Raw genomic sequence first — 21,369 nt, 5'->3', positions numbered from 1 at the left:
TGGACGCTAAATATCATGTTGGCTTTAATAAAATTTTCCCCAAAATAGGCAAGAATAAACCTGGCGTCCTCCTGTTCTTTCCGACAACAAATTAATTGAATGCAACGAGCTCGTATCACGACTTCAGAAGTTGAAAGCAGAGCAAATGAAAGCTCTCCTGCTTTCTTAATGCGCATGCCCGGTTGGCCTGCCAACTCTCGCGAGACGCGTTTCTATAACGACAGATGTACACAGTTTCCACAAGAGGTATTTCGGGAGGACGATGTGTTTAGGTGAGTGCTTTAAAAACCTGCGAAATTTTGATTAAGTATCTTAAATGGCTAATAAGCAGGAGATTACAAAACGGGAAGGTACTGGTTATATGGGGTACATAGCTATCGTATTCTTTGACGTGTCTTTGAGTTCCATGATTGCAACACTATGTCAAAAGTTTACAAACTGGCTCTAACATGGTTATTTAGATAGATAACATAATATATGTGCATACAATACCTTTGAGTGGCAATTTATGTCAAACTTGGTTGTTTTAGCCTGTTATTCTTTTAAGTAATTACATTGGAGTTACGTACCATTTAAATACCTTTTTTAAATCAATCAATAAATAAATAAATAAATAAATAAATAAATAAATAAATAAATAAATCTTTCACCGCACAATGGTACCAAAGGTTTTTTAAAGGTTTGCTTCTGTTCATTTCATTGGCCTTTTGTGTAGGTTAATTCAGTGAAATTTGTCCTATACTGTGCTGTTTGTTTCTCACTCAAAACTCCTTTTTTCCTCAGAACACTTCAGTGGAAATTACAGCCTGTGTAAACCTTACAGTCTGATCAGAGAGCACCATGAATTTAAACAACTTTGTGGTACTTCCCAGCAAGCCCAAGTCAATGAAGTTAAATGTCAGGTTTGAACAGTCGGCTCCCTTGAGTTTCTTTTCACGCTTCAGATTTTTCACATTATTAGCACATAACACGTCGCTTTTGCAAATGGCGGCACTCCAAATATTTAGGGTAGTCAGTTCAAAATAACATGATTTTGTGTGTTCAGTTGAATGATTGTCTAAAGCAGCAGACTGACACAAATAAAACAATTCAGGGTCACATTGGTTTGTAAGTAAACATGTAAGTAAACAATATCCAATTGTATTTTTCTGTATGTGTATGTTTTTCCTAGGAATCTCCGGGAATTGCGTACGGAAACAGTGCAGCTGCATCAACATGCCAAGGAGATGGAGAGCAGACTGGAGGAGCTCAAACAGCGTATGAATCAGGAAAAAGAGGAGAGGGAGTGAGTAAAATAGGGAGGGGAGGGACAGCTTGTTGAATTAATGAATGAGTGAGTAGATGAATAAATTAACGAGCCAAACAATGGCTGTGACAGAGAGCGTTGAGATAAAAGAGAAAATGTAAACAATAAAACGGTGATGAATAAAATGAAAAACATAGGAAGAGATTGCAAGTGAAAGAGAGAATGAGAGATTGTGAGAGTAGGTGTGGAGACAAAGACAGAAACGAATAATTCACCCATAATTAATATTCTGTTCATGTTTTTTTCACCCTCTCAAAACTTGTATGCCGCTGTTTTTCTACCTTGAATTTTTTACCGTTTTTTTCCTCATTCAGTGACAGTTTACAGTGACCATGGCTGTCAAACTCCAAAGAATAAAAAAGAAAAAAAACAAAATCTCTATACAGTTGTCCATATGACATACTGTAAGTCTTTTGAAGCAATACATTTACATTTACTGTGTGCACTTGGCAGGCACTTTTATCCAAAAGCAACTTACCTTGCATAGACCTACATTTTTTTAAACAGTTGATGCTTTCCCTGGAAATTTTGAAAGCACCATGCTCTACTTTTCGAACTTTGTGTGATGAACAAATAGTTTTAAAGGTCCCGTTCTTCGTGATCCCATGTTTCAAACTTTAGTTAGTGTGTAATGTTGTTGTTAGAGTATAAATAATATCTGTAAAATTATAAAGCTTAAACTTCAATGCCAAGCGAGATATTTTATTTAACAGAAGTAGCCTACATCGAACGGCCGTTTGGACTACATCCCTATACTTCCTTCTTTAATGACCTCAGTAGAACAGTTTTTTGACTAACGTCCGCCCACAGGAATGCTCCCTCAACTCCCTCAATATAACTTACTGTGTTTACTCAGCTCTGATGCTTCATCTTTTGTGTGATGCACAATAAACTTTATTAAACTCATCAGTATATGTTTGATCATCATTCGGACCCGGTCCGAAACAGCAGTCTTGTCGGCTATTAATAAATAATGGATACATACAAGCAGATGACAAATACGTTATAATAACCGCAATTAAACTACTAAACTATACCTGTTCCATCTCTATACAGCACTCTGACTCTGTAGGCATTATTGTCCGACTCGAAATTAACACCGTTACTGAGAGTTTCTGATATTATAATCATTCCGTGAGATGAAATTGTCTTGAGAGACTGAGCGCAAGCTCATGAAGCTCCGCCTCCTGTGCCGGCAGCAGCAGCTCATTTGCATTTAAAGGGCACACACTAAAACAGCGCGTTTTTCTGAGCCCCAGTTTAAACATGCTGTAAAATATGATCTGTTGGGTATTTTGACCTGAAACTTCACAAACACATTCTGGAGACATCAGAGACTTATTTTACATCTTGTGAAAAGGGGCATAATACGGGACCTTTAAAAACATTTTACTATTAAAAATTTGAAATCCTCCTCAGTTACCAGTTACCATTACATATGACACATCAGAACCCAACATGATGTGCCAAATGCCACCATTTTTGAGTAGAAGAGAAATTAACATCTTAAATTTGGGTCTTTTACACAGCTATCATGTGACATCAGAAGACTTGAAATATAGGGCAGGAGTCGTATGGGCTATTATGTTTTTTTTTGTATGTTTAAGTTGACGTAGCTGGATTTACTTATCTAAACAAATACAAAAAAAAATACATAAACTAAAAAATGGATAATTAAGATGATATTTATTAAACAATTTTTATTCTTATTGCGTGTACCCTGGAAGTTTGCAGAGGCACCCTAGCGGGCCCTTGTTCTCTGTTTGAGAACCGCTGCTTTATTATACTGTATTTGATTCAGAATATTCCTATAATATAAGGGAAATTGTTCTAAAATACTGCATTCACATAGCAATTAAATCTGGCCCAAATCTGGTTTTCTTCCCTCGCATAAGACGCAGAAATAAAGCACATGCATATCAGTACAGTATTTTTTTGCAATGTGACTTTGTAAATATACATTAATCTAACTTGACATTTGTCATAAAATGTCAGTCCATTAAGCCCAGTGCATACAGTAAATGCTTTCTCAAGGGTATGGGTCACCTACTAAGTGCAGTGCCTTGAAGAAACACTCTGACATATACTTGTCATAAGGTTGTCAAAGACATCCTAAAGTTCTCAGAGAAGACATTATGGTCCCAGCATTTTTTTTTGTTCCAATTGTACATCCATACACTCCTTTTCTGACTATGTATGTGTGTGAGCAACATTTAAAAATTTGTGTAAACGACTGGCTACCTTTTGATACCTTTGAAACAGTACGTACATACAGGTACGTGAGTATATGTAGCCAAGATAGAGAAGAAGTGGAAATGGAGTGACAGAGATGACATTAGCTTTAAAATCTGATCGGCACATGGATTATGCAGCTCCTGCTCTGCAGGCAATCTCGGGTGATGGTTTGACTTCTTAGTGAACTGGTTTGATGGAATCAGCATAGCCATCGAGTGGAAGGAAATTGAGTCATCTCGGCTCCAGCAGCTCTGCTCTCGCTGCACATCCATGCTTGTCTTCCCATTTCTTCCAAACAAATTAAGATTAAGTAGGACCCTATGCCAAAACGAGGATGGCAGGAAATTAGTTTTCTGTCAAAATAAAAGAATAGGGAAAAAAAAATAACATCAGCAGTTATTAATTTGATGTCTCCCTCTCTCTTTCTCTTCTCAGCCCGGCCCCTTTCCTACAGCTCTTCATTAATAACGCTAAAATGTGACCTGTTGAGGTTCACCTCATGAATTTATAGTGGCGGCCGTTTTAGGTGTACGTATCAGCTCATAACTCAACAGGGGAGGGAAACACTACAGTAATGGGGTAGATGCAGTGAATACATCATATTCCCATTGTATACTACCAAACAAACGCAAACATACACATGAAGTCGGTCAAGAAGAATGATGTTGAGGTAGCGTGAGGAATGAATTTCAGGATGAATTATTTTGAGATAGCGTGAAGAATTAATATTATCTGTAATTTAACATATTTGTGCCTGGAAAGCGGATATATCAGCCGAGCGGAGATAATTGCATGAAGCTATATCCGCATGTTCTTCACAGACATGGGCGGCGCCAATTGCGCCTGTATCAATAACACAAGGCAGCACTTTCCTGAAAATCGGATGAAGAAATGCAGCATGAATGCAGTTATAGACTAGATGTCTGTGAGATCTGGGCTGCGTACCGGAACTGTCATATTAAGGAATGTAAGCGGTACCATATCTAAATTACGGCTAGCACCGCACGGATGTTTTAAAATAAAACTGTTGTAGATTAGCTCTTATCGGCAGCCATTAATCAAAGCAGAACTTCTGTTGCGGGTGCCATGCTGGGAATGGTTGATGTTATCTTCCTCCAGCTCAACCTGCTCGCTGTTTATTGCAGTGAAGGCAGAGGACTAAAGGGCTACAGGTGAATCCATAAGAGTAGATGAGAGCCGATAGGCACTGGCCTTGTGCTTGGTGTAAGCTGTGCCTTTAAAGTGAGCCTTTTTTTAATACTTTGTCTGTCTTGTCATCAGTAAACACTGTCATTTAGAAGTTTAGGGGCCATTACACATTTTAAATTTAAAAGAAATTAATACTTTTACAGTTTTTTACAATCACTTTGTTACTGTTTTCAGAACCTTGATGTCATTATTCACAACTCTAGACACAAAACTCACAACCAATGATCAAAATGCACATTTTTTAAAAAAAAACTTTAACCCATTTCTCAATTGCTTGGATACAATACAGATAAAACTTAGATCATTTGTTCATTCAACATAAATCACCTGTTCAATATGACACAACTTAACATCAAAGTACTACTATTTCAAAAGGCAATACACACATTACATTTCAAATGATTGTCTATTCATTTCCTTACAATGATCTAACTATCAATTGATACAACTGCTCAAAATGATAAGTAACTGTTGCATTACTCTTAATTCATAATTGTATGGAAACAGACACACAATCTTCCATGTTTACAGTAAATCATGAAAGTTTCAAGATAAGAGTTTCATTGTCACCAATTAGCGTGGAGCATGAACCAATTCGACTATAATATCAATGGATGTAGCAGCATCATATTATTATATTTTTGCTTTGATTCCAATAAACCTCTGTTGTGATTGTACTGTAGTGTTTTGTATCAATATATCACACGCGTTGTTCAATGATTCCACTATGTGTGTATTCTCTGTACTACTGCAGTACTTTTACAGAGATGCTTTTACTGTTCATGTAGTATCATAATGAAACTTGTATCACCTATTTTGTTCTACAATATTTAATGATTGTACGAATAATGACAGTGAAACTATCGGTAGCTTGTGTGTGGGTGATCTAGTTATGTTTCAATGGTATTTCACAGTAAATTTGTTTTTTGAACCAATGATTGTGCAAGTGCAAGATTTCTTTAAAGATGTGAATGCACAATGCAATGTTTTGAACATTAAACAGCCTGTGTTACAAGTGATAACTGTTTTGAGTTTTGTGTCTAGAGTTGTGAAAAATGACATCAAGTTTCTGAAAATAGTAGCAAAGTGATTGTAAAAAACTGTAATCACCAAAATCGACCAAAAAATTACATTTATAATTTTACAAAGGTTTCTATATCAATTAAATGCTGTTCTTATGAACTTTGTATTTATCAAAAATCTAGAAAAATGAAGCAGCACTACTGTTTTCAACATTGGCGATAATAAGAAATGCTTCTTGAGCAGCAAATCAGCATATTAGAATGATTTATGAAGGATCATGTGACACTGAAGACTGGAGAGATTTAAGCGTTGCCTTCACAAGAATAAATTACATTTTAGTTTGATTTAACACAAGGTTAAATGTGCAGTAGTTTAACCTCTCACCTTTCTCACTACCACCTCACAATGTACTCGAGTAGCAGAGGAGTTGGTTGTCTGTGAGCCTGACAGGAGGTAAGTGTTTGTCTTGTTGGTTGGCACTCAGTGTGTGCGCCCGATGGTAATCCGCCAGTTGTTAGCACAACTGCCACGTTGCTTGTGTGTTACCCTATAATGCTGACAGGCAGGCTTGAGCGCGGTTAATCCCTATCCCAAACGCCCGTCTCCATCAGACTGATAAAGGCCAGCACATAAACAGCCCTTAATGAGAGTGGACAGCACGCAGAGGAAGTGTCCTCTCTCCCTGCTGGCCTCGTCCAAAGTCTCTGACTTTCTCAGTCTTTAATAATATGAGATGGATTTAAGTGTAGCTGCTGCGCTGTGTATTTATAGCATGATCTATTCATGACTTTTCCTATTGCTCAAATTGCCTCCTATTGCCTCTATAGTTAGTGTGCTGTTAATCACTTTGACAAATTAGTAAATTAATGATTCGTAAAAACTCAAACACAATTAAGTGCCTAACCTACTTCCGCTGAACACATTGAGCTCAAGCATTTCTCTGGTAAAGTCACACGACCTGTCACCGAGTACACATTCCTCTGGGGTTTTGATATTTAAACAGTCTCTTTTTTTTTCTGAATTTTTCAGGAAGCCATCCAAACAGTTTCAAGACCTTGAAGTGGCACCAGCATGAGAGAAAGATACATTTCAAGAGCACAGTTTCCACTTTACTTGAAAAATTATATTGTACAAGCAGACACACATAGCATACATTTCCATCCTTTGAACACACTCAGGCTTGCGGCTCTATGCCAACATGACAACCCACCCTAAGCAAACGGCCTCCCCCGCAATCACGCCGTGAATTATTTAGACTGTTGATTTGATGTGGCAACCAAAACAACAAATCAGAAAACAAATGAAGTCGACCTCCGTCTGTGTATCTTTGTGAATTATGTAGGGCAAAAGCTTTAATGTAGTGTTTGTGTTTGTGTTTGTTTTTCATAATTTGATATGTTACAGGTCAGCAAGTGTGCTTGTTTTTTTTCTTTTTTTTATTTATAAATTGACATTCCAAAGAAAATATGGTGATTGTCTGTGTGAAAGTCACCCCCACAATGCTAGAATGGTGTGGATAGTTACCAGGGCGTTGCTTATGGTCAAAATGAGATATGGCAAACTATGATAAGTTTGATTTGCTGTCCGTAGCACATGTTGATGAGTTAAGAAACCTTCTGTGATATTTCCATGCAGGAAAATGGGAGCTTCTCGCTGGCATTCTGCACAGGCTCTTGCCCCTGCATTTCAAAGAGTCAAGACGAACAAGGAGAACGCACCTCGCAGAGTAAGTCTCATCTTTTCTCATCAGACATCATCTTTCATGCTAACACACAAATAATCTCTGTCAGCCTGTCCATCTCTTTAAGATATCCGGTCTCAATCAGGCCGACTTCACCTTCATTCACGCCAGAAATGGTCCAAATCCTTGGACGTGCTTTCTAGAATTAACTGCTTGAACGGTTCACTGGTGGATTTGGTGATAATGTGGTGTTTGAAATATGTTGTTTCGGGCAGCTCTCTCCAGGCAAGATGAAGATTAGAGTGCTGAAGAATGAGTCTGTGCCAGGTGGGTGGACTGGAATCTGAAATGTGTTTTGAACTCCTTTTTTCTCAAATAGATCACATGGACACTAGTATAGTAAAGTTTTAGCTTTATTTCATTTCATTTATTTGTTTATTTTACAGGGACAGTGCTCATTAATTAACAGTATGAGCCAGAGTTAGCTCAACAGGCTAATTTTCATCTGTTGTCCCTGGCCAGTTATTATGATGGCAACCTAAAATCAAGATATAAAGCAAGAAATGACTTTTACAGTCCACAAATAATAACAACATTAAAAAGTAATAATACGACATACAACAATAAGTAACGAATCAACATATACTCCCTTCTGTTTCTGTGCGAGAACTCATTTCAGAATAGTACGAGTCAAAATTGTCTTTAACTTTGTTCCAAAGTCTAGTTAGCTAACTATTTCATCACACAAAGCTTGTTCCAAACAATAGACAGCATATTAAGGTATCAGTGCACTGCATCTATCACAGAGATTGGACTTCAAAAAAGTAGTTTTCTTGATCTAGTCTTTCTTGAAGTAGTAATGTTTGATTTGTTTTCATTTCTAAAAACAAGAAAGAAAGAAATAAAGATAACAATAATGATCTTTTGCCAAGTCAAAAAAGTAATGCAAAGGAAATGTCGGTTATACATATACTTGTTTTTTTTATTTAAGACTGCAAAGTTTTGATAAAAATTGACTATTTTACCCAAAAGTTTTGTATTGTTAGAGTACTGACGTGTTCTGAAGTTCTGAATTGTGTGTGTGTGATTGTAGCAGTTCAGAAGCAGGTAATGGCGGAACCAGCCAGCAAGGCACATAGTGCTAACGGGAAGCTTAAACTGAGGGGAAAAGTCTGTGGACAGTGTGAAGTTCAACTGGCCGGACTGGTGAGTTTTCATCCATTCTGTTATGTGAACCATTTTTAATCCCAAGCTATTCAACCCTTTCATTCATCATGCATCATGTCTCAGAAGTCTCTTTTTCCTCACCAGGGTTACATTTATTTAATCTTTTTTTATTTAATTTTTTTTATATATATTTAAGTTTTATATATTTAAGCAGCCATTACTCCAGTTTTCAGCGTCACAATCTTTCAGAAATTATTATTCTTTGCTGATTTGCTTGATGTTTAGGTTCATGAAGATTCATCTTTAAAAGACATTCAATAGCCTAGTTCTAGTTGAGTCACTCTGCAGCAAGATATCCTTGAGCATCAGTTTGTCTATGAAACTAACATTATGTATTTCTGAAAGTACATTCATACAGGGAGTTCATGAGGACTTCAATGCCACTTCAGTTACTATTATCATTATTATTTTTTCCCCACTATTATTATTGTGGTATCATCAATTTGACCCCTAGTCAGACATATTGGTCAAACAGTCTTCTTAACCATAATAAGCTAAAGCTTGGACTTCATACCGATATTCGTGGCTCTGCAAAACTAAAGTGCATGAAACAAAGGTTTGTTCACATTTTCTACTCTGAGCCATGACTGGCAGCAGTAGATTGGACTGCTCCCAAATACAGTGCTGCAAATATATTCCTACTCATCCAACATGACTTCTTTGCTAGGAAGACATGAACTGCAGATTCTATAGTCCCAAAGCTCTCTTAAAAATCAGTTTGGGGAGAATGCCACTGCTGTCCTGCACTGTGCTACTGTAATTTATTTCAGCGGTGTTGTGCTGAAATGAAACCTTTTTTATGTGGCCATTAAAAGAGCTGGTAATGGGCACAGCTGTAGATTCACAGAGCAACACTGTATTTACCCTTTTCTTTATACACTGTGTGTGTGAGTGTGTGAGTGTGTGTCTGTGTGCTTGTGTGGCCGTATTAAAGGGGACCCAGTCACCCCTGGGAGATTTGGGACATTCATGCACTCCTTGACTGTGTGTGTGAAGGGGACTTGAGTGCTTTGAGACAGGTAGTCTCTAGGGGACATGTACCTGTGGATTTAGCACACAGGCATTTGGCTGTCAAAAGTGTTATAAAGAATGTTCAGGGTGTGTGTGTGTCTCAATATATGTATTTATGGATGTGTATGTGTGTAGAGCCAAAGCTTCCTAAGGGTTTCCTCGATGCTCGCTCACACAACCCTAGAGGAACACAGGAACTAAAGTTGAGCTGAAAGCTCTTGTTTTGTTCAGAATGAAATGTGCTATTTACTGCCAACTGCAAAGTAACAGAGACAATTTATTTAGAGACATGCCACTTCCTCAATCCTCAATACAACTATATAGGGAAAAATGGCAAAGATGGCGGTTGTATTCCCACTGGAAAGCCAATAGTCTGCTTTTAACAGAAACATGTAAGCCTATCGTCTGGTTCCACTGACCCATGCGCAACAGTGTAGTAAAGTGCACATGTGTAGTAAACGTATAACCTGTGGGGAAAAAAAGACCTTTTAAACCTTATTTTGGGGCAAAGTCATTACACCTCTTCAGCGATTTTTATCATATTTTACTGCTGTTTCTATACAAGCAGTTTTTATGTGCCAGTGACCAGTGAAAGTGCAGTTCTAACAGCTCTGCCCATTCATTTAGATAGGAGCCTGGTCTTGTGAAAAACAAAGTGATTTTTAATAGTTTTAGTTAAAAACAGGACATTTTATGCTGCATTCTTGTTGTTTAATGTTTCATTTTGTGTTAATTGATTAACTGGGAGGCTTCAAATGAATGTATTATGCTGGTTAACACTGCATTGTAGGATAGTATTTTGCACAAGGTGTTCTGCATATACTTCACATTTACATATTATGTCATAGGTTAAACATTTAATGCATACAGAATATTAACATATATGCCTACTTTGCACAGTGCTCATACACTACAGAAATATTATTCCAAACATATACGGAGTCTGTCCCAAAAAATTCGAACTCTTCCAAGCATTATGCATCTCTCAAGCTGAAGTGCTGCATCATCATACAGAGAGGGCATGTAGATGTTCAGAGTGAATTAATCAAGACGGCATTGCTGGGAAGATTCGTTTACAAGTGGCTCTTCAACTGTGGATTTGATCGACCTTCTTTTAAATTCATGTGCCGATATGCCGTCTGTCTCTTTACCCGTCTGTCCATCAAAAGGATTCTCTTATCGCCCTCCACACTCATTTACAATCGGTAACAAAATAATGAGCTCCCTTAAGATATGTGCAACTCCCTTCTTTCCATTTTAATATTTATCATGTTGAGCAAAAAGTGTAAGATATTTAAATATATATTGCTGATAATAAAGTTTTGGGGTTAAATATACCTTGCAGTACATACCCTAGGTTTATTGAACTGTTTTTGATCTGTTTCAGATGTGTCCTGAATGCGGAGAAGATTATTGTGTGGGCTGCTTCGTCAGATTCCACCAGAAGGGGGCACTGAAGCGCCATCGCATGGTTCCCATACAGGTGAGGAGGTGTTCTGGCAACCTTCATCCTTCCCACGCAAACACACACACACACACACACACACACCTACACACGCCCGCAGCAGCAGCGCCAGGCACAAACACCGCCACCGAGCAGATTCCATCTTCCTCCTCCATTCCGTTTCCCAAAAACGCAGAACGCTGATCACCATTAGTGGACAATCTGCACACTGTAACCCAAGTCTGATTACACACACCTGTTCCCGGGTTAGAGAGCAGCCACACAAATACACACAGCATGAAGGCCAGCTGATGTGTGTTCACACACACTCGCTCTCATCAGCTGGAGTTTGTTTTAGAGACTTGAGCGGCCCCGTGGTGAGGTGTTTGATTGAAGCTTTTATCAGGCAGTCAATACATCCATCATCGCACCGGATCGGACCAGCACTGCCAGAGGAGGGGGTGCTGTTGGGACCATTGCGGTCCTGTTAGCAAAAGACGCACAAACCTTACTTTTTCCTCAGTTTCTGCAGTCGCATTCCCTGCTGAAGAAACAACACAGATTCAAAGATATTAATTTTAACTCAAGTATGTGTTTTTATTAACAACAACAACAAAAAAAAATAGGTAAATTAGATACATTTCAGATTCATTTGGGACGAAAATGTTTGAATCTAGAAAGTTGTAATATGCCTTACCGACATACTGTACATATTGTAGATTTATGAATGATGGTGGAGTAATTATAATTTATTTGTTGAATTTTTGTTTAAATTGCAATTTAGAAAATTGCTCTTTCTGTCATTCCAGTTCAAACCCTTATTCAACTTCCTCTGTGGCCAATTCAATTCAAATTCACGATTCGTTAGTGTGAATTGGCCTATTACCCGTGTGCTTTTGAGTGGTTTTGAATGGATGGGTGAATTTAAAGCTGGTGGTCGAGCAAGGATGTCTCTCTGGAAAAGTTAGATAAGTGTCTAACTAAAATTTTTCTGAAGAAAATACAAGTAGCATTTGCATGTTGTGGAAGCCACTCAATCTTAGTTTCATTTTCATGGACTTTTAGTCATTTTCAGTCACATGTGTTCCTTTGTTCAGTTTTCCGGCCACTTACCAGTTGTCACAGTGATTCATTTGATCTGCACAGGTGTTTGTCTCCCTCATTTACATTGTATATAGGCTGCAATCTTTTCAGTCCTCAGCTGTCTGGTATTGTTTGTGTTTAGACCTTCTGTTACGCTGCCTTCTCACATTTGGATTACCTGAGTTTGTTTTATTAAAGAACCTTTTGTTTGTAGAGACCTGTTTGAACCTTTTTCATTATCTTCATCTTAACCAAACCGTATCAGATGTGCGAAAGTCATCACCATGATACTAAGGTGTTTGAGTGGTTGCCAGGAAATTGCTATGCAGTTGCTAAGGTGGTTAAAGTGGTTGTATGTGTTGCTATAGGGTTTTACTCGGTGAGTTAAGGACATCTGAGGTTGCTAGGGTGTTCTGTGCCTAAAAATCTATTCGATTTTTGCCCACTTTGCACTAGTTTAGCCACATCATTTGAGGTTTACTACTTTTTAATAATGGGTTTCAAAATAGCAATAGATGCTTGCCTTAGTAAACACTACTAATAAATAGCATTTAATAATACTTTCTATTTATCTTCATTTCTCTTTGTACCCATTAAATGAACTGTGTGGATGTAAAAATAACTGTGCTCATTAAATTACCTTTAAGCTTGATGTGATTTTAACATACTGTAATAGTATCACTCTGAACAACAGTTACTTAATTGGTTATGAATTGAAGGTTGACACTAATTACGCTAATTTCTGTATACAAAACTATGTATAACTAATTAGTACATTTCTTCCATGAAAAGAAGACCAACTATGCTGTTCAGAAGTTTGGAATCAATAAGATTTGTTTGAAATCTTTTTATAAGCAGTTTCTTATGCTCACCAATGCTGCATTTATTGGATAAAAATACAGTAAAATTGTGAAATATTATTACAGGATGAAATAGATATAAAGAATCGTAAAATACACATATTTTGTTACATTATAAATGTCTTTATAACAATGTTATATTAACATTATAAATTGATTTGATATACCAATTGATATACTCGTACCAATTGATATATAATTGTTTTGAATGTTTTATCAGGGTTTCCACAAAAATATTAAGCTGAAAATACTGTTTTTAATATTGATAATACTAATAATAAGAAATCTTGAACACTAAATAAGCATATTAGAAAAACATCTGAAGGATCGTGTGATACTGAAGACTGTAATGATGCTAAAAATTCAGCATTTCAATTTAGCATTTCCATCACAGGAATTAATTACATTTTAAAATATATTCAGATAGAAAACAGTTATTTTAAATTGTATTAATATTTCATAATATGAATTTTACTTCATTTTTAAAATTAGTGTTGCCTTGGTGAGCATAAGAGACTTGGTGAGCATAAAAAATTTTAAAATCTAACCGACCTCAAACCATTTGAACTACACTGTATACTTTCTCAAACCAAGCAGTCGAATAAACATTAGTAGGTTTGTTAGCTGTGCATTTATATAGAAATATCCATTATTAATCCTTCAAGGTGCAGTTTAACTTGAACCACTGAGTCATTCCGACTGGGTTGAGTTTACTGGGAGAAATCATCTCAGCCTCCATTTCCAAGTTAAGCACTAAAAGGAGATACATGAAACATATACAGTACCTCACAATGACCACATGACCAAAAGCACTCCACATATGCGTATACATATGTATAGACATCATTAAGCATGTGTCAGTGTTGTTTGGAGCATGTGAGTTGCACACAGCAGGTATGCTGGCAATGCGTGGTGATTGGCTCTTTCTGGAAGAGGATGACATTGAGTGACCCACATAAGCCCACATGGATGTTTACATCCAGCCATGCAGCATTAGGCAGCACATGTGGACCGCCAACCTTCCTTCTTCCCTGCTTGAAGCTCACTCTGCACTGCCGCATGCTATAAGACGTTAAATCTGCAGTTCGTAGCTTTTTTGGGGGTTGAAAATTATTCAAAATACATATTTGAGAAAATACATAAGCAAGCCAGTGTTCAAAACTATCTGCTTGCCTTAGCTCGAATCAAACCAGTAAGCTTGTAGTAATGTTTTGAATCCCAGTGGTACTGGTGGATTTTCACAGGAGATTCGAGCATGTCTTTGCGTCACATCTGTACACATAAAGAAGGAGTCTCGACTAGTAGGTTATATTGCATGTGAGGATGTTGGAGGTGGAGAATTCTCAAAGAAAACTTGATATAATTAAACTGATCAATTTGATGGCGGATCCAGAAAGGTTCGAACCAGTGACAACTGGAGACTCACCCATTGTAAAATGCAAAAGAGACTGCAACTGGACCCATGCGAAAACAAGGATACATATCGGAAGGACATCACATGTAGTCACACAATGCTGACATTGTTAACATTAACAATTTGAGAACTAAAATTATAATTGGCATGGTTTTACTTGATATGATAAGTGATTGTTAGATTTAATCAGCGCCATTTACTGCAATGTCAGAACCAGAACAAAAGTGAAAATTACTGTTGGTCATACTTCAAAAAAGAATAATCTGTGATTGTGAATGACAGTATCCACACCGGTGCGGTGACTGACAGCTGCACAGTCTCCTCAAACATTGTGTTCATCCCCGCTGTGCCGTGTCGAAGTACAACTCACGTTTAGTTGAAAATTCCGCGAATAACTGCAATTGCAGATTTCGAACAATTTAGATGGCGACAAAGAGGAACAAAACTGCGGACTGCAGCTTTAAAGTAGTTACACAAACACAGGCAAACAAGTTCAGATGGAGTAGAAACTGAAGAACCCATAGGTTCTATTCATAAACCAAGTGAGTTGACTGTTATTTATATAGATTTACATTATCCAAAGCGACTTACATTTCATTGAAGGCTTACTTTATTAGTTCGTGCTTTCCCTTTGAATCCAACCCATGACCTTGGTGACGCTCTACTGTTTGAGTTACAGGGATATACAGTGCTCTTAAAGAAGGTTAACTGAGCGAAGGAGAGAGAAAATCAGAGAAAGCGAGAGCTGTCACAACTTTGTGATCTCTTGGCATAAAACCGAGAATTGTATTTACAGTAACTACACATCGGCTGTAATGCAGCTTAATGCATCCTAATCCTGTTTAATTTGCTTCCATAGGGAGAAAATGCAAACAAATATTAATGTTTTCATCCTCGGGTTTGTTCTTTGCCATCTTGGTTCGTCTTCATCTGTCTTTGACATAGGCGTTTCCCCATCTGCTTTTGATTCATTCTCTTTTATCTCTGTTTTCAAGTTCCACGCACTTCTTCCCCCATTAATAGTTTCTTATTGCTTGCTGTTGTCTGCAAACGTGAAGTATCGATATGCAGAGATAATCTAATTAATATGCTGATGTTTACTCAAGTGCTTAATATAAATGTATTCACAAGACAGTCACTTATCTGATGTGGTAAGAGAAAGCTTTATTTAGCAGCCCTGACCGCCATAATGGCCACTAACAATGTTATCTTAAGGACATGGAGTCATAAAGAGGAATTAGTCGACTGGCTGGTGGTTATTGGTTTAATTACGAGATTTAGTCAAGCTTTTTTCTGTGCTATTATTCATTTGCACATTTTACTGAGATATTTGATCATGTTTGCAATAATGAGTGCTTATAAAAAGTGCTAAAACCTGGTGTGAATGTGATAAACTTCCAACCAAGATACCTGCTAGGTTTTCTGGTTGAAAGCATGAATATCAATGTGAATTTCTTTTTGGAACTCATTTTACTTCTGTAATATGACTTATTTCAATACTTCCATTGTAAGTGCATTTTCGATAGCATGATTGTTGGTTGTTTCTTCGAACTGATGATTTACATTGGAACCGACAGCATGCCACAGTCTATAAAGCTTGTTTTAAGCGCAGGATATCCATTTAATGATTTGGATGAATGCTTTACCTATAGAGAGTGCGCATTCATTCGGTTGCATCAGTACATTAGCCGACTAATTAACAGGATGCATTTGTGCGCTTTGAATTAAAGCTCTATTTGAAATCTATGTTTCATCCTCCAGGCAGAGCTCCAGACCCCCGTCAGCACTCGGGATGTGTTGGGTCGCCTCCAGCAGCAGGTGAGTCAATTTGAGGAGAGTCAAATTGAACGGGGTGCATCCACTGATGAAAGAGAAGACACTTCTAGGAGCCTTCGGCCCTTGTCTGATAACCAAATACACCACACACAGGTGAGTCACTGATTGTTTTGGATAGAAGATCAAATTTAAACACAATTATAAATGTAGCTTCTTTTGGTCAAATATGGTTAAAAATGAATAATGGTTTAAATAGGCCTTCATAAAGTGCATTGTAACTCTGGGTTTCATGACTACTGATTTCTGCTAGTCCATTTCTTGTCAAAACAATACTCAAATTACTCGACTACTCCTGGTTCATGTTTCTGTAAATGAAGTAGTTTTTATCAATAAATGTTTATTAATTCATAGCCTAGTACAACAATTACATAAGTAAACTCTCAAAACATTATAATTATGACATATTTTAATTTTCATGTAACGGAGTAAAGCCAAATAATAAGAGGTTCTTGCCTTTCATTACTGACACAATGTCCGCGTTTAGGGGCCATTCACATATCGCTTCTTTTGCGCGCTCAAGTTTGTTATTTCAAATGTAGGTACGCGGCAAGTACACTCGTAAGGGAAGTGGTACGCCTATATGCTGATTTCATGCAGCCGCCATTTTGAAATGGCTCCGGTGGGAAGAAAATCGGAAGTGTCGCTTTTAATCATAGTAGAGTCGCAAATGCGATGGCGTATTGTTGTGTTTAATGTAGAAATTAGTTATTCTAAAAATGTACATACATTTCTTTCATACTTTAGACTATATACAGTGAAATTCATATATAAATATTTTTTTATATATATATATATATATATAATTCAGAATGTAAAAAAAAAAACAAGCAGGAATGAACTATATACATATCCTACATCCTATATCCTATATCCTAAATTAACATCCAATAGTGTAAATCGCGGCAGCAGCTTCAGGTTGGTAGTCCAAGGCATTGTTGTCTGTACTTCCGGGGTTCTTCCCACTGGAGCCTCGCTTGTGATTTCAAAATGGAGGCTGCGTGAAATCAGCGTATACCTCGGCGAGATGAAAATGTCTCATCTTCTCAGAATGCCGCAAGCGTACCGTGTCATGATAACCTTGAATTTCTGTAATAACATCGAAAGCTCGTCGAACAGCTGATCATAGCTGTTCACTGATAATGTTTTTCCCTCATCTCCATACATATATCTAGTAGTAAAGCTAATGCAAGGGCTAGATATCATTAATCATTTGCTGATACTTCCTCGTCATCACAGAGAGAGCAAAATTCATGGTTGCATAGCAACAACAGACGTCATGGGAACGGGAGCGCTTGTGGAAATAAGGAGAGCATTTTTAGCTTTTTTTTAAAAAAAAACATTTTTATGGTTTTTAGGTGCGAAATGTGAACAGCCTCTTACAGAGTTGGCAAATTACGATATTTTTGTCACAGTTGATTCTGCGACACATCTGATGGGTGGTGTCTATTGGTGACGTTCGCCATTTTTAATTCATTTATGGTTAATGGACTAACGTTACTCGACTAGTCTGTGCAAGCCATAATTGTAACCAATATATCTTTTCATGTTTGGCATGTGTTTTAATTCACCATACTTTCTAAAATGAATTAGAAAGTACTTTTCTATAATGAATTTGAACTGTGGTGGTTACAATTATTGGTAACACTTCGTCCCCTTGGAATTATAAGGTTCTATCTGCGTTCTGAGCAGTTTTGAGACATTGAGCTTCAAAGTTTTTGCATTACATATAGGAAAATTTATATGGGGAACAAGTTTCATTCAAACATGAAAATAACAGGGACCCTAAATGTGTTCTAAACATACAATATCAAAATCCTCTCAAATTTGTAAATGGGGATTTTTGGAATGGGTTAAATGCAGATTTCTAAAAAAAAAAAAAACACTTTTGACGATGTTCTATCTGCCAAAACGTAATTTAAACATTAAATAAAAAAAAAATAATGTTGTAACTATGTCTCAACATGTGTTAGAAAGTAAAATTGTATCCTTTCTATGACATTTACTTCACATTTTTTTAGCACTTCCATGTATTTAGGACATTTCAAATGAAGCAAGGTTGGTCTAAATATTTTGTCCAGTGCAGACTCTTCATTTTTGGCACCAATTTGGTGGGTAATTAAACACATTATTGCAGAAATTGTTACTTTAATCTTTCTTTTGTTTAGACAGAAAGCAGCCACTGTAATACATCTGAGCAGGACTACACACTCGCACACGTACACACTCGCACACACACACACTTGCATGTTGAATGGTTTTCTAAAATATTCAATTTACTCAATGCATATTTGTATAATTCAGATAATAATAACTATAATAATAATAGTTATTAATAATAATCTCATTAATAATTAATAATAACCAATACAATATAAAGAAAATGACTAAATATAAAGTTAAGCCACTTCATAACACTACACAATTTAGAGAATATTTAATTTACTGTAAATGTATAGCATTATGCCTTTATGTGGTTTCTTCCTGTCTTCAAGGAAAAAGCCGGCGACCCGACATATAAAGTTGATTCTGATTGGTCCTATTCTGTGCATTCGAAGTGCTGATTGACTCATGCAGATAGAACCTTATAGAGCCATGTTAGAGTTCGACTTCGTAGATGGAACCTTTTTGTTTTTTCTATAAAAAGTCAATGTACACAACTTAAAAAACACATCACATAACGTAAATAAGTTGTCACAGAATAAGAATATGTGAATAACTCGATTTTGACAAAAATGTCGGATAGAACATAATTCCAAGGGGACGACTTTACAATAAGGTTCATTAGTTAACATTAGTTAACTACCTTAGTTAACATAACCTAAGAATGATCAATAATTCTGCATCATTTATTAATATTAGTTAATATTCATTTAAACATTGACTAATACATTATTAAAATCAGAGTTTGTATTTGTTAACATTAACAAATATTAATAAATACTGTAACAAATGTATTGTTCATTGTTAGTTAATGCATGAACTAACGTTAACAAATGAACCTTATTGTAAAGTGTTACCCAATTATTCATTAAAGCTTTATTGATACGTTTTTGTTGGGTGGAAGGAAGTGGACGTTTGAACAAGAACCTGCTCTCAACTTTCTGTACAGTGTTGAAACTTGGCCATGTTCTCCATTTAATTTAGCTTCCTTCTCTCACTCTCACTCTCTCTGTCACTCTCATTGTGTTCTCTGTCTCGCCTCAGGTGTTGTTTGTGAATGACGGTGTTGACCTGGACGATGAGGAGGCTGGTGAGGAAGAGGACGGCTCTCTGCTGAGAGGATGCTTTGATGAAGAAAAGTCAGCCAGGTCCTTCCAGGAGGCTCTGAAAGAGTGGAGAGAGAAAGGGCAGAGACCAGGTATCGCACACACACACACACACACACACTCGCACACACCTAAGTCTGCACAGAAAAGCTACAGTGAAACCACAGTAATATAGTGACATGCTGTCAGTCTTGTGTGAGCTGCCACGTATATTTTGTGGCAGGCTGTCAGAACACACACAAACAGTCTCTCATAAAGCATACTCATATGTGGCATTGACTGAAATAACGCACGCAACGAGTGTGACAGGGCCACTGATTGGTTGCCAGGTAACTACACAGTTTATTCATGACAAACATGTGCTCTGTGACGGTGTGTGTGTGCTTCCAGATGCTGTGTATGGTTGATTTGACAAGGATATGATGCAATGAGTTTGAGAAATTATTAGCAGAAACTTCAATGACGATGCCAGGTCACAGGAATTTAGTATGTTAGCAATATTAGTCAAGAACCATTGGTTGGAGAGAAGGTTTTTGTAGCTAAATGAAGGCAGACGTGAAATTTCCATGCACTTGACTCCTCTGATGTTTTCAGCTCTGTATGAATTCAAATATTATCCTATATATACTGCTTACTGCCTGCTATGATTTAACAATATATAAATCGGTGCCCTTTGCACACTTAATAAATCGCACAACCTCACCACTTTGCATATTTACCCTTACAAAATAACTTGCATTTAATTACTGGCAAAATAAACTTTTTTGTTCAAAACTATTCAAAACTATTGATTCTATTATATATATACTGTATATATACTGCCGATTCTGCAGGTTTTCCCACTTACAAAGCATGTAGAAGTCTGCAATTTTTATCATAGGTACTCTTCAACTGTGAGTGACGGAATCTAAAACAAAAATCCAGAAAATCACATTGTATGATTTTTAAGTAATTAATTTGCATTTAATGTATGACATAAGTATTTGATCACCTACCAACCAGTAAGAATTCCAGCTCTCACAGACGCCCTCCTGTTCTCCACTCATTACCTGTATTAACTGCACCTCTTTGAACCCGTTACCTGTATAAAAGACACACACTCAATCAAACAGACTCCAACCTCTCCACAATGGCCAAGACCCGAGAGCTGTGTAAGGACATCAGATAAAATTGTAGACCTGCACAAGGCTGGGATGGGCTACTGGACAATAAGCTAGAAGCTTGGTGAGAAGGCAACAACAGTTGGCGCAATCATTAGAAAATGGAAGAAGTGCAAGATGATGGTCAGTCTCCCTCGGTCTGGGGCTCCATGCAAGATATCAACTTGTGGGGCATCAATGATCATGAGGAAGGTGAGAGATCAGCCCAGAACTACACGGCAGGACCTGGTCAATGACCTGAAGAGAGCTGGGACCACAGTCTCAAAGAAAACCATTAGTAACACACTACGCCATCATGTATTAAAATCCTGCAGCGCACGCTCAAGGTCCCCCTGCTCAAGCCAGCGCATGTCCAGGCCTGTCTGAAGTTTACCAATGACCATCTGGATGATCCAGAGGAGGAATGGGAGAAGATCATGTGTTCTGATGAGACAAAAACAGAGCATTTTGGTCTAAACTCCACTCGCCGTGTTTGGAGGAAGAAGGATGAATACAACCCTAAGAACACCATCCCAACCGTGGCACCATCCCAAGCTTGGAGGTGGATACATCCTTCTTTGGGAATGCTTTTCTGCAAAGGGGACAGGACGACTGCACCGTGTTGAGGGGAGGAT

At 37.4% G+C, this 21,369-nt stretch overlaps 1 protein-coding gene and 1 pseudogene across 1 annotated transcript in view; both read left to right on the top strand.

Annotated features, from left to right (window-relative positions):
• Positions 1–218: 218 nt before the first annotated feature.
• zbbx (zinc finger, B-box domain containing) overlaps positions 219–21,369 on the top strand; it is a 44,524-nt gene continuing 23,373 nt past the window's right edge. The window contains exons 1-9 of the mRNA XM_039674241.2: positions 219–272; positions 784–902; positions 1,172–1,285; positions 7,409–7,499; positions 7,730–7,781; positions 8,548–8,660; positions 11,080–11,175; positions 16,255–16,422; positions 19,534–19,687. Coding sequence (XP_039530175.2) covers positions 841–902; positions 1,172–1,285; positions 7,409–7,499; positions 7,730–7,781; positions 8,548–8,660; positions 11,080–11,175; positions 16,255–16,422; positions 19,534–19,687 — 850 coding nt within the window. The 5' untranslated portion in view covers positions 219–272; positions 784–840. The remainder of the gene's footprint in view (positions 273–783; positions 903–1,171; positions 1,286–7,408; positions 7,500–7,729; positions 7,782–8,547; positions 8,661–11,079; positions 11,176–16,254; positions 16,423–19,533; positions 19,688–21,369) is intronic.
• On the top strand, positions 20,725–21,360 carry LOC148977403 (uncharacterized; annotated as a pseudogene).

This window comes from Pimephales promelas, chromosome 10 (genome assembly GCF_988280905.1).
Source record: "Pimephales promelas chromosome 10, fPimPro1.hap1.1, whole genome shotgun sequence".
In the NCBI taxonomy this organism is placed as follows: Eukaryota; Metazoa; Chordata; class Actinopteri; order Cypriniformes; family Leuciscidae; genus Pimephales; species Pimephales promelas.
The sequence above is the reverse complement of the archived record's forward strand: the minus strand, read 5'-3'. Positions and strand labels throughout refer to the sequence as shown.